Consider the following 13,490-nt stretch of genomic DNA (forward strand, 5'->3'; position numbering starts at 1 on the left):
AATAGTGTTAAAGATATAGGTCAGCTTAGGCAAAATGGACATCTTCACTAAGTTTGCACGGCCCAAAACTGTTAGGGGGAGATGGACCCAAGATCCCATTAACTTCCGGCATTCTTTAGCAACAATAGAGAAGTTCATAGAGGCGATCTTGTTTATATCTTTAATAATTCTCAGACCCAGATACCTCAAGTTGTTGCTCATTTGCTCATTAAATCCTGAAAGGTCGCTATTCCATGCCATGATTTCGGTTTTGGCAGAATTGACCTCATATCCTGAGATACTTCCAAATTCGAGAGCTAAGTTAATAATTGCAGGGAATGCCGTACTGATCTCCGATGTCATGATCAAAATATCGTCGGCATATAAGGATACCCTTTTTTCCCAATCTCTATATTTAAAAGATTTTATATTATTATCCTCTCTGGTTTTTTGCGCAAAAGGCTCGATAAATATATCGAAAAGCAGCGGAGAGAGTGGGCAAACCTGTTGCGTTCCTCTTGTAATAGTAAAAGGATCGGACAGGCCTCCATTAACCAAAACAGATGCAAGGGGGTTATGGTATAGGAGTTCTACTGCTCTGCGGAAAGCACCACCAACGCCAAACCTCTCCAAGGCTCCCGACAGGTACAACCAGTTGACCCTGTCGAAGGCCTTGGTGGCATCCAGCGTCAGGATAGCCAGAGTTGTAGATGAACTTGTGGCCATATCAATAGCTCCTATAAGGTCATACGTCAGCTCATAGAGCTGGCGACCCTTAACAAAGCCTTTCTGGTTAAGATGCAGAACTGAGGGGGCCACCTGACCCAATCTCTTGGCAAGCAATGACGCAAAGATTTTGTAGTCTGCATTAAGTATTGAGATTGGGCGATATGAGCCACAGTCAGTTACAACTTTACCTGGCTTAAGGATAAGAGTGATGGAGGCATTATTCCAAGATGAGGGTGGTAGAACACCCTCTTGCAGGATTTGATTGAATAAAACCGCAAGGAAGGGCGCAACCTCTACCACAAGATGTTTATATATCTCGGCTGGCATGCCATCAGGCCCCGCCGCTTTACCCCCCTTGCAGTTTTGTATCGCCCCTACTACTTCATCTTCAGTGATCGCGCTTTCTAGAAAAGAGCTCTGCTCTAAAGATAGAGATGGTAACGCAATGCCATTTAGCCATCTTTTATTTTCTCGGGGGAGATGTTTTTATCCTCCTGATAGATGTTTTGGAAGACATTTTTGAAGGCAGATCTTATCTCTAGGTCTGAGGATACCTTCCCAGCACTGGTTATGATAGAGTTGATGTTATTACGTGACCTGTCCTTTCTAGATTTCCAGGCCAACAGTTTACCCGCCCCTTCTCCAAATTCAAAATGCGCAAGTTTACTTGCTTCCCACCTCTGGAGAATGCGCTGATTGAGCACCGAAGCCAATTCACCCCTAAGTGCAGCAAGCTTCTCACGATTTGCCAGTATATTGGAATTGGGACCATTACTGCAGGAATCTAACTCATTCTGTAATGATGTCAAGTTGGCCTCTATACTTGAGACTTCCTGAGTATATTGCCTCCTACGGTATAAAGTCTTGCTCTTTATAACCCCTCTCAGGAAACACTTAAGAGCGTCCCATACCATAGAGGAACAGGCTGAGCCGATGTTAGCTTGCAGAAATTCCTGTGTTTCTAGTCTCAAAGATGTAATATCATCGGGTGATGAAAGAAAGGAACGATCAAAGGACCAAGACCTGGTCGTAGATTGAATCAGGTCCACAAGCTCTAGCAGGGCAGCAGAATGGTCTGACAGATGTGAGGGAAGATAGCTGACATTTTTTACTGAATCACGGAGGGCTCTATTAATCAGAAAGAAATCAATCCTGGAACTATGACGATATTTAAGATTTCGGAATGAATATCCAGGTTTCAGACCAGCTTTTGCTCTCCAGATATCAATATATCCATATTGGTCCATGCATTTAAGCAGGAACACTCTAGACCTAGACAACACTTGCTGACGGCTGGAGGGGGTTTTATCCAATAAGGGATCAAGCACGATGTTAAAGTCCCCTGCTAGAATAACAGGCTCAGGGAGGTGCAGAAGTTCAGAAAATAATGCTTCCAGAGCAGAGGGGTCGTCCCTATTGGGCCCATAAAAACCGGCTATAGTAAGAGATGTACCTCCTATAATCACTGAGACAATTGCCCACCTACCTGCGGGGTCTGTTTTCTGCAAGATTAATCTTGCATTGCTCGCCTTTTTAAAGAGAATAGAAACTCCCCTAGTGTTAGAAGATTGGGCCGTGCAAACTGACTGATCTATCCATCTGTTTTTATTTACGATCGCGAGCATCTCCGTTGCAACTAAGTGTGTCTCCTGGAGTATAATGATCTGCGCATCCATGTCACGTAGGCATTGGAGAATCCTATTTGCTCTGGGTTTAGTGCGCAGGCCATTAACATTCCAGGAAAAAAAACTTAAGTTAGCCATACCTTCTCAATAGATACTGATGGATAGGAAAGTAAGATGACCTGTGACCCCTATAACCACATATATGGCTTGTCCTAACTTTAAAGAGTAAAAAGAAAAAGATTATCAGCCTGGCAGAAGATGAGGAGAGTTTTATAGTGAATTTTTGCCCACCCCCCCTAACCCCAAAGAGCACCACCCCCCACCCCTGAGGAACCCCTGTGTAGTCTAGCCGGGACAAGTCCGGATAGTGGTACCCCTGCCCCTGTCCGAGCCTCCACAGAGCGCCACTGCTAGTTGGTGGAGTCCAATTTGAAATGTTCACGGACTGCTCAGAGCTGGAACCCCCACAGTGGGAGAAGTGGGAACAGTGAGGGGGAAAAAAAAATATACAGAAACTAGCCAAAGACCCAGACACCTGAGAGAGTAAAGTAGGTACTCTTAAAAAAAAAAAAAAAAAAAAAAAAAAAAAAGTTACCAAACATGGATTTTTATTTTTTTAATTTTTTTATTTTCCTCCCATTTTACCTCCCCTTTTTTTTTCCTTCCCTTTCCTTTCATTTATCTATTGATCTCCCCTTTCCTTTCCCTTTTTCTCTCTTCACCCCCTTTATTTTTTATCCCTTTTTCTCTTCCTTTTATTACTCTCTTTATTATTTTTTTCACTTTTATTTATTTATAAGAGAATAGTTTTTTTCTTCTCTTTTTCTCCCCTCCCTCCTTCCTTCACCTTACCTTCCTTCCTCCTTTCCTTCTCTTCTTTTTCTTCGCTTTATTGACTTTTCAAATGTTATGGCTGTACCCTTCCCACCTCTCCTGATTTCCTTTTTTCCCCTTTTCCTTCTTTTTTTCTTTCTTCCCCCTATTTTAAATATCTTTTTTTTTTTAGTCTAACTACTCAAGCTACCTTACTACCTTATAATGCTTTTGTTTTTAATCTCACTTTAAGTAGACTATCTCTTATTATACATATCCAGGCTACCTTTTAGACGGGGAGAAGGGAATCAAGAGAGATGAAATAGGTCTTATAAGAAAAAAATGCTTGTTTAATTCACTTTTCGAGACCTGGGTACTGCTGGGCGCTACTAAGCTGCTTGCTTTCTAATGTTTGCACTTCCGCACACATTTGTTTCGGAACGCCCACAGACAAACATAGCAGCAGCATTTGTATTTAGTTATTTGATGCTCCAGCTGAGCGATGTTAATTAGCCTGCTATTTACTATGTGTGCTAGTGACAGTGCTTTATTTAATCTGTTGCTTTATATTCTTGTATCCCTTAAAGCCAACATCGTTCCAATTTTCAATATTTAAAATGTCCAAAGGCATGTGTAAAAATTGTTCATTTAGTTGGGGCAGTGTGGGCTCCTAAACTGTAATTCATAAAGACTACTTTTGCAAGCTGACCCTTGGAAAACCGCTCTAATAGGACAGGTATTTGAGTATACGTCAATGCACAATTACAGTGGCGATCTGCAGGGGCCGTCTGAATCGGAGGTAGCGGCATTTCCTGCCCCAGAGATGCATGTTTGAGGGGGGGACAGCTGCTCCGATCCCCAGCCAAAGGCTCGGCTTCTTTCTCTCCCATTAAGAGGTCTGCTACAAACCCTTCTCTGCCCTGCACTCATGTTGCTTCCTCTCCCCACCCGCTGGAAGAGTTTGTGGAGGAGAGAGACCTGTGCCATGCGCCTAAAACCAAAGCACTTAGTGATGTTTTTTTATGATATACACATTATAAGGGTGTAGTAGAGTGGGTGCTCTTTCTGTCTGTTGTCTAAATCCTCTGCTAAGAGTAGCACACATCATGCCTTTCTTTATATATCATCCCTGATTTCTTCTAATAATTTTTATGTTCCTCATTTATTTTGTTGCTGCTTTTATTACTTGTTTTTCCTCACCATGTTCTCTGACCTCTCTCGACCAGCTTGAATATTAATGCTGATTCCTCATTCTTTTTATCCTCCGTCTTATGCGTCTTTATCCTGTGGACTTTGCAGATTCCAATAAAGATAGCTTCCTCTTAACGTCGTGGATAATTTACTACGATAATTTCATACCGTTTTTCTTTAATCCTATTGAAACACAAAGTCCCGTCTTATGCAGAGACCCTTTTAACACATTAAACTCCTGCTCGCTAGTGCTCTACACTCCGCAGAGCCCGCATAGTCCCCATGACTGATTAGCCTATTTTTGAAAATTACAAATTTGAAACTCTAAATGCATCCTCATTAATTCATGCTTTTAAGTATGATTCTGTTGTCCATGATACATTTTCTTCTACAAAAGTGTCCGTATTTCTTTTTCAGACACCTAGTACCATCAAGATGGGGCGCAAACTAGACCCCACCAAGAAGGAGAAACGTGGTCCAGGGCGGAAATCCCGCAAGCAGAAGGGAGCCGAGACTGAACTGGCTAATTTCCTACCTCCGTGTAAGTGTTTCACACCTTCTACAATCCAAAATCCTCCATGCCCCAAAGCATAATCCAAGATTGTGACATCTATTCGTTTTAGATTTGGATGTTCCATGTAACTCACATCTGATTAGGATGACACTCCCTTTAAGAAGCCCATTATTGGGATATTCACTCAAGTTTATCTCAAATTAGAAATCAAAGAATCCCCCCGTTGGCATGACAATGTTTTAACTTATTGTATTTTCTTTCTCTCCAGCTGACTCCGATCCAAAGAGACTCTCAAGTCGTGGTAGGAAACGGTGAGTCTGTCGTTCCCCATATTCTGCTGTTTGTACGCAAACATTTTCCAAGAGTTGTGTATGCAAAATATTTGTTTTAATGTTGTCTCAGTAAGTTCTTTAAGCACCACTAACCCACTTAGTGTTTTCTACAGGAAATTTAGGATTAACGGTGCTGTTGAATGAACTCACTATAAAAGTAAACTGTATTTTAATATATATCACAAAGACATGATAGAAGTGAAAACCAGGAAGCATATGAGTAAATCAAGACCCAGAGGTAGGATAGTTAAAAGCAGCAGTACTTTCAAAATCCTTTGAAACATCCAAGAGAAGACAGATCTTATCCATTTGATTTGTTGCATTTTTATGAAGAAAGGACCATCTTATTATCTAGAGAATCTTGACCCTCTTTCATTCCAATATAACAGAGAGATTGGCTGTATGCTGCCTTTTTGTGCCTGCCTGACAGAGGCTAGACACACCTTACATGCCAGAAGGAAGCCTTTACAGAATGATAACCATACACTGGAGCATGGTGAAATGAAAATATTTTTAAAATGCCAAACTCCAAGGAAGTAGACCAGTATTTAAAAAATAATTGTCAAATTATTTGTGATCAAAAGAGGCAGAGGAAGTGCAATTTCATGCTAGAGCTTTTAAGGCCATTTTGCTTCTTTGTTTTGGGTATATTTGGAGCTCTGTCCCCATTCTTCCTCCATCCACCTGTTAAATGTTTTGTTATTTTACCCTTCCTAAAGTATGTTCCCTTTGGAGTAATTTCAGTTTGGTTTAGTTTGGCTAATGCCTGTGTGAAAGGCATGCCAGATGTTCTGCAATCAAGTCTGCATAGATCCAATTTTCCTTGAAACATTTAGGAAAGGCTAGAACCCTCCACTGCAGTTTGATCATTCATCGTCCAAATCAGGGAACTGAGGTCTGAAGACTAAAATACATTATTGCTTTGGTTAAAAAAAAAAAAAAATTCCACCGAATTGCAGGCATTTACTATCTTTTTAACGACTACAAATTCATTTTCCTTTACTATGTCCTTGGACCTCTGTAATTATTCTTAACGTACATCATGATTATGTTTTCCTTGACCCATTTTGGAGTCTTTTACTACATTCCATTAGGCCAGCAGTTTTTTTTTCTTCAATCACTGTAAGTCTATGTCCACATGGCAGAAATCGAGTCTGCTCAGTTGGAGTGATGTTGCTGCCTTTTTCCTTCAACAGCGCACAGAAGCGGCAGCAGGACAAGACTGCGAAGCCCTCTGCTGACAAGAAAGTGACTGCTCCAGGACGGACTCCGACTAGCAAAGGTGAGTGAAAGGCTCTCTGCTTCTGAGTTCTTATATGCAGGTGCGGTTTTGTTGGGTATGCTGCTTTCCTTGATGGGAAAGTCAAACGACCTGTGCTTACACGGTGTGCAGCTTGATGACTGACCCTTGTTTGAAAGAAGATATGGGGTGGTGGCAGTGTAGCGAAGCAGTTTGGCTTTTCAAGTTCATTAATTTAGTCACATTTGATGGAGCCTTCAAAAATCTGAGTAATGTTGGAATGCTTTGCATAACCCTTCTGCATTCAAAGCCCACATGGTGCCAGAGCTTCATTGATGTTTACATGGGGTAGGTGAAATTACGATATCTGCAAAAGGGCCCCGTCCTAGGTTGTCTTGTAGTTTTACGACTATTATTTGAAGCCTTCCTAAGTGGACGGAGCACCCTTGTGTAACATCCATCAATGCCACTTAACTAACAATGCAAGCCACTTCACTTATCTGTTGGGTGATTAAGATGACCAGTGGTCTTCACTTAACCCCGCAGTGTGCAACATAAATGTTTTGCATCCAAGCTGAGCCACCACTACTTTCCTTCCCCATGGAAGATAAACTATATGTTTGGAGTTTGCCTTGAGAAAGCTTAACTCTTTTAAACGGTGTTTTTCACCTGGTTGTTGTGCACTTTGTATGAGAATAAACTAGGTAAATGCAGATGTTCAGCTGTAAAAAACTGGCTAAGAATAAATTTTGGGGGTTGCCAGTAATCATTACATAGGAACAATGTCTCTTTCTGTAGGGAGACCATGGTTTCTGAAAGACCACAGGCAATCTATGTGGTGTCGTTTATTCTGACTCTTTGCACATTCTCCTTATTCCTTATATAGAAGATGAAGAGAAGAAACCACTGATTCCAAAAGGAGGTGGCTACACAGACGATAATGCTCAGTGGCTCCAGCCAGCTAAGAGGAAGAGGCTACAGGAGGAGGGAGAGGAAGAAGAGGAAGAAAGCTCTGAAGAGGAGGAGGGATCCGAGGGTGGGCAAGATTTATTTGAAGGGAGTGATGACGATATGGTGGATGATTATGGAGCGTCCTCCGAAGACGACGAGGAAGATGATGGGGAAGAGGTGAGCATGTGATTTTTATTGTGTCACGCTATGTAGCACTTGGTATTGTATTTGATATAACTAGTGCCTCCACATCTTTGGTTTTTAGGTCAAGCCTACCGTCTGGTTGCACAAGATATACTATGGGCTTACCAAGAATGTTTAGGGGCTTACAACTCTCCCATTGCTAATCATTGGTTGGCTTAATTGTCAATCTCATTTGCTTGCTTTTTATTAGTTGGCTTTCCGTATTCCAGCTGGTTGATCCTTCTCCCTTCCCTAGAGAATAGCACTTCTTACCATCTCTGATTGGCTGGCTTCATTCCTTCCACTGCTCACTTATAGGGGCCCACTTTTTCTTTTTGCTTAAGCAGTCTATAAGAGTGCGTGTGTTTCCAGCTCTCTCACTCGTGCGCTGACCCATGATCCATGTTTCTCTCTCGTGTGTTGCTTACTGTTAGAAATGGGGTTTTCTAGTTGTCAGGGGTAGGTACCTTTCTCCAAGTAGGGACCCTTGCTTCTATTCAGGGTAAGGGGGGGGGGGGGTACACACTCTAGATAACCTCTGCTCACCCCCTTGGTAGCTTGGCACGAGCAGATCGGCTTATCCCAAAGGCAAAGTGTAGAGTATTTGTACTCAAAACACAGTGATAACGCCACAAATGGACACCACACCAGTTAAAAAAATATAAAGTATCTTTATCTAAAACTCAACAAGACCAAAACGACAAAAATCCAACTTGCAGGTAATAAGATATAACTTTAGAACAGTTACTTCCAAAATAAAGCTTGCAGAAAACAAATCGCTCCACCTGGGGCTATTGCGTCGTCGTCACAACTATAAATCCAAATTACGGCGCCGACCGTGAGGTACTCTACGTCGGGCATGGAGTCACACGGACCCCCAAACGAACAGTACCTTTGGATAAATCAGTGTATGCCGATGCACAATGTCGTGGAGGTGATTTGTCGGTGACCAGATCGAGGCCGGCTCTCTGGCTGCCTCGGGGGGAGGCAAAGCGATGTGTCCCCGAGGAGGCGACGTGTCGAATTCAGGACAGAGGAAGTCTGTTGCGTCGGCGGTGAGGCATCGGATCCGATGAGGCGATGCGAAGTCGGTAAGTACGTGGAGTCACCCTCTGTGGTTATAGGTGCCACGATAACAGGATGCTGGCGATGACTGGGTCGGTGCGAGCGCTGCCGTCAGGAAATGCTGATAACGGCAGGCGCCAAAGGGCATTGGTGCTGCAGTGCAGGCAGGGCGGTGCGTCGTGCATTCAACAAGTGGTGCCGCTGGCCTCTGTTCAGGTCGCAGCGTCACAGTGGCATGGCTAATGGCATCGGAGACCTGTTTCCTTGCTTCTTTCAAGTTGCTTCCAGCTCCCAACAGCAGGAACAACCTCCAGAGGCCCAAAGCTGGAATAGGCACCTCCTGGCAGGTCAGAACTCTCCGCAATAGAGTTCAGGGGAGCTGGGGGGTCAAGTCTTTGTGTCCCTGAGACTTCAGAACAGCAGGCCAGCACACAGGCCCTTGGAAATTCTTCTTCAAGCAGGTTCACAGCAAAGTTACAGTCTTTGTCCTTTCCTTGGCAGAAGCTGCAACTGCAGCCCAACCCAACAAAGCAAAAGGAGCAGCACCCCTCCTGACAGCTCTCCAGCTCTTCTCCCTGGCAAAGGTTCTTCTTGAGTCCAGAAGTGATCTAAAGTTGTGGGGTTTACGGTTCACTACTTATGCCCCATTTGGTCTATGTTCTTCTTTGAGCAAGGGTCCTGAGCCCAGTCCAAATCAGTTCGGTCCTCACTGGTGCAGGATGACCTCAGGGGTAGCGACAGCATTGTGCAAGGGAGACAGGCCCTATTCTGGTGCAAGGAAAACCCCTCCCACTATTCTAAATGCATCCAAGGTCTATTCCGCTCAGCTCTGAGTCATCCAGGAAGGGCCAGACACACCTCAGCCCCCTAGTGGCTGTCTACCGTGAGTGCACTTCCCCAGCCCCTGTCGCACCAAAATCAGTCAATCCACAAATGGGCAGAGGCACACAGAATGGTTATACAAGAAAATGCCTACTTTCTTAAAAGTGGCATTTTCAAACACACCATTTAAAAAACCTATTTACTAAAAGATGTTATTGAATTCTGAGTTCAGAGAGCCTAAACTTTATTCCTCCATCTTGACCCAATGGAAAGTTATACTTGTAAGATGTTACAAAGTATCTCCCATGCTATCTGTTCGGTTCAGCAAGCTTTATTCGGTTTGTATTACAACCAGAAAAGATATATATATTCTCTGTTCCACACTTGTCCAAAAGACGAAGCACACTGGCTCATTAGCATACAATCAGCTGGCAAACAAAGTTCTGGCAAGATCCGTAAATGTGAAGCCCAGCGCGTTTCAAACTCAAATAGTTCTTGTTCACGGGCAAGCGGCAGCAAAATAATCAAAAGCGTGTTGCTGGTTACTGCTTTTATTGGCTCAATAACACTCAGGTGAGTTGCAAAATACATTAAGTTACACCATGGGACAAGTAGTCCAAAATTATAACATACTTTGCATTGCCACTCAAATATTAAATAATGTCGCCTCAAATAGGCACTCAGTTCATTGTCATGCTTTGCTTGCAAATAACCTGAGCCAGTGTCTCCCCACACCGCCTCAACGTCATAAGACCGAGGATCCGCCATTAAATCCAAGGAAGAGGTGCGCTTCTACAGCCTGACCGCCGTTATGTATTCCGTTCCACACTTGTGGACTACTTGTCCCATGGTGCAACTTGATGTATTTTACAACTCACCTGAGCTAACAAAACAGGGTCAAAAACAGGAGACCAAAAAACAAAAAGGTTTGGGGGTGAACCCGCTGAAAAAGCCAAGTCAAACACTTACTTGTTGTGCCTGTGTCCCCTTCATCTCTGTGTTGCTTTCACTATTGTTCTTTTATTATTGTTCTTCTCTTCCTTTGATGTCTGCCTCCCACATATTTTCCCCTGCCCTCCCACCCCCCAACCACTTCGACCCAGACCCCCCCTCTATAAGCCTTTTTCCGGTCTCACCTACCAGATAGCCCATTTGCGAAAATACCTGTTGTTGGCTTAAAGTGGGCTTAGAGTGCACTCCTTACCATTGGTTGGCTTCATTGCCACTCTCTTATTTGCTTACTTTTTATTTGTGGGCTTTCCTTCCTCTTCTTAACTTTGTCCCTCCCCAGCACATGGCCTCATTGCTTGTGTCCATCACTGCTTACTTTTCAGGTACTTCTTTTGAGATGTTCTTACAGAGATCTTGAGTAGTACTGTTCGCTTTATTCCAGTCTCCACTGACCCGCCTACTGCTGCTTATGCTGGGCGTTTGTGTCTTAGTCTCGCCTGCTGTGCTGCAATTAAGGCTGTGCTTTTACAGATGCACAGGGTAATTCAATGTAGCTTTCTAGACTTGGGTCCTTCGCCATTGTGATGCAAATTCCTTGTACCCTTCTCAGTGGCTGTGGTGCGGAGTATTATTCTTGTTCCTTTGTCATCCTCTGTGTCACTATTTCGACCTCTTATTGTTTGTTTGGGAGTCGTCGGCATGCAGCGAGGTTGTGATTGGAGTGTTTGGTTGCTTTAAAAGCTCCTCCTGTTTTGCCAATATATAATCAACTCAAATGAATCCATAGGAGTTCTTCTGTAATGATTTTCATGTTAGTTTGTTCAACTTTTAAATGCATATTTATTTGAATGGCTCAGAGTTTGGTAAAGCTGGGTGCCTCTATCGTTTATATCTCATATTTGGACGCTAGATAGGATGCCTCCAGACCTGTGTGTTTTAATTAAAAGAAACAGTAAAGGGCTGCAAGGTTACACTAACAGCAAGTCTTCATCACCTTGCCTCTCACCTGCAGTTCATGCCAGCAATACTGAAATGGTTTCTGCCCATTTAATCCATCCAGGTTTTTTGCTTTTTGATCACCTGGTTTTTTGGACTGTTACTGCGAGCGAGTCTCACTCCTTGGGTCACACCCACAGTAATGATGTGGTATTTGGACTGCGTATGTTTACTGCCAGTGTCCGCCTTTTAAGATAAGGCTGCTGCACTATAGAAAGAAGCACTGTGCTGGTTAAACATGAACATGTGTGATTGTGTGTGGGCTGCGCAGGTAAGATTACCACTATGGCAAGGTAGGCTGCCGCAGAAGGGACTCTGCAGGGATAGATGTTGATCTGGGGTAGGCCTTATAATTTTATGGGCTCTCTTAGGTAGGCAAGTAGGATTTACTGGATTATCTGTTGTATCACAGTATTATACATATAGGGAAAATGTGCCTTAAATTGCAGTTTCTCTCCACTAGGCCTACTCAGTTCAGTGAGGTGTCAAACTGTGGTGGAACATGCACACCAAGTTTGAATGTACCCCAAAACATATATGTACACTGTAGGAAGCTGGCTCTTTATGTGATCTATCATTAAGTTGATATACCATGTAAATAGTCCAGGGGTTCCCTTATGAGTGGACAGGGGATTACTATGCAATCCCAAAGTGCTCTATTAGTGGTAGTGTGGTCGAGCAGCCTTAGGCTTAACACAGAGGAGTGCAATACAGTTGCAAAATTCACGCAATGATTAATAAATGCCAACACGACTCAAGAAAAAGATTCACACCAATTTATAAAAATAACAAGTACCTTTATATAAGATTTGGCATCCGAATAATCTTTCAGGTAAGTACATTTTTAAGTATGCATTCTTTTCACATTAAAAAGGGGATACAGTGTAATTTCTGAGTTCTGTAATGTTATCCTATGGAAGAAAGAACAAGTTCTGCAAACAAGTACAGTACATCTACTTATAGGACCAATCTCGAGGAGTTAAGGTGAGTGGTGGGTAAGGTCCAAGGCAGCACCAACAGTACACCAACAGGAGCCCGAGGGCGGCTGGGTGCAGGGTGCAAATCCGCGTTGGGAGCCCAATGCTTTTAAATAGGGATCGATCACTGTAAAAAGAGGCTGCAGGCTCTGGCTGCAAAGCCAGTCTGGCTGAACCAGCAAGTAGGCTCAGGCCTTGTGAAGCTTGGATATGGGGGTGGGGTCACCTTTTGGTCTTCTTCTCCAAGGCCCAGGGGCGACTGGTGCAGTGTCCTTAGGTGTCTGGTTTTTCACCAGCAGTCGTGGTTGAGGGGGGGCCAGAAGGGGCGAAACCTCGATGGACATGAGCTCTGGAGGGCTGGGGAACCTTGTTGGCACCGGGGGCCCACTTCAACTTGGGCCTGAGGTGACGGATGCAGTGATGGCTTCGGGTGTCGGGTTTTGGCGGTTCCAGAGGCCTCAGTCTTCTCTTTTGGAGAGTCTTTTGAACATGTCCACTGTTCACTGGAGGGCTTGAGTCTTCTTCGAAGGTAGGCAGTCCTAATAAGGTTCTGGAGTCACAACTGCAGAACTAGTTGACTTTGGCGCTGTTTTCGACAAGGGATGCAGACAGACAAGCAGTGTTGGTACCAGGTCAGCTGCTCTTCCTTGGCTTTTGCGGCTTTTCGATGTACTCTCTCTTCTTAGGTCGGCAGGATCTGCTTCTCTGGTGCCAGGGACTCCTAAATGCTGAATTTACGGGCATCAGGGGAGTGTAGGGTAGTAGTCAATGGGCTACTGACCCTTGAGGTCACTATGCCCCCTATATAACCACTTCCTGTGTGAAGTGGGCATATCCCTGTCCCAGAATTCCTAAGTATGCCATCCCAAAGATGTCTACTTCTGAAAAATAGTGTCCACCTCAGAGTAGCCCACCTTAGGGGTGGTACTAGCCTGGAGGGGGCACGCTTACCTGACTAGCTAACTTTCCCACCTGTCCAAGTGCCAAGGGGGCTCTAGACGGGGGGTGCCAGATTCCCATTTAAAAAAAGGCAGCTTTTTTGAAGCTCGCCTGCCTAAGGAGAATAATCAGCAGGTCATTCTGTGGGAGAGGGTGTTACACCCTCTTCCCAGACAGGCGTTT

General features: G+C 44.0%; 1 protein-coding gene across 1 annotated transcript in view; it reads left to right on the forward strand.

The window, feature by feature from the left end:
• The window catches only part of NOP2 (NOP2 nucleolar protein), a 125,102-nt gene that overhangs the window by 39,387 nt on the left and 72,225 nt on the right, over nt 1-13,490 (forward strand). Inside the window, exons 2-5 of the mRNA XM_085619813.1 lie at nt 4,755-4,878; nt 5,120-5,162; nt 6,380-6,465; nt 7,310-7,551. Of these exons, the coding sequence (XP_085475939.1) occupies nt 4,773-4,878; nt 5,120-5,162; nt 6,380-6,465; nt 7,310-7,551 (477 nt within the window). The 5' untranslated portion in view covers nt 4,755-4,772. The remainder of the gene's footprint in view (nt 1-4,754; nt 4,879-5,119; nt 5,163-6,379; nt 6,466-7,309; nt 7,552-13,490) is intronic.

The sequence above is a fragment of the Triturus cristatus genome, chromosome 7, assembly GCF_964204655.1.
Source record: "Triturus cristatus chromosome 7, aTriCri1.1, whole genome shotgun sequence".
NCBI lineage: Eukaryota > Metazoa > Chordata > Amphibia > Caudata > Salamandridae > Triturus > Triturus cristatus.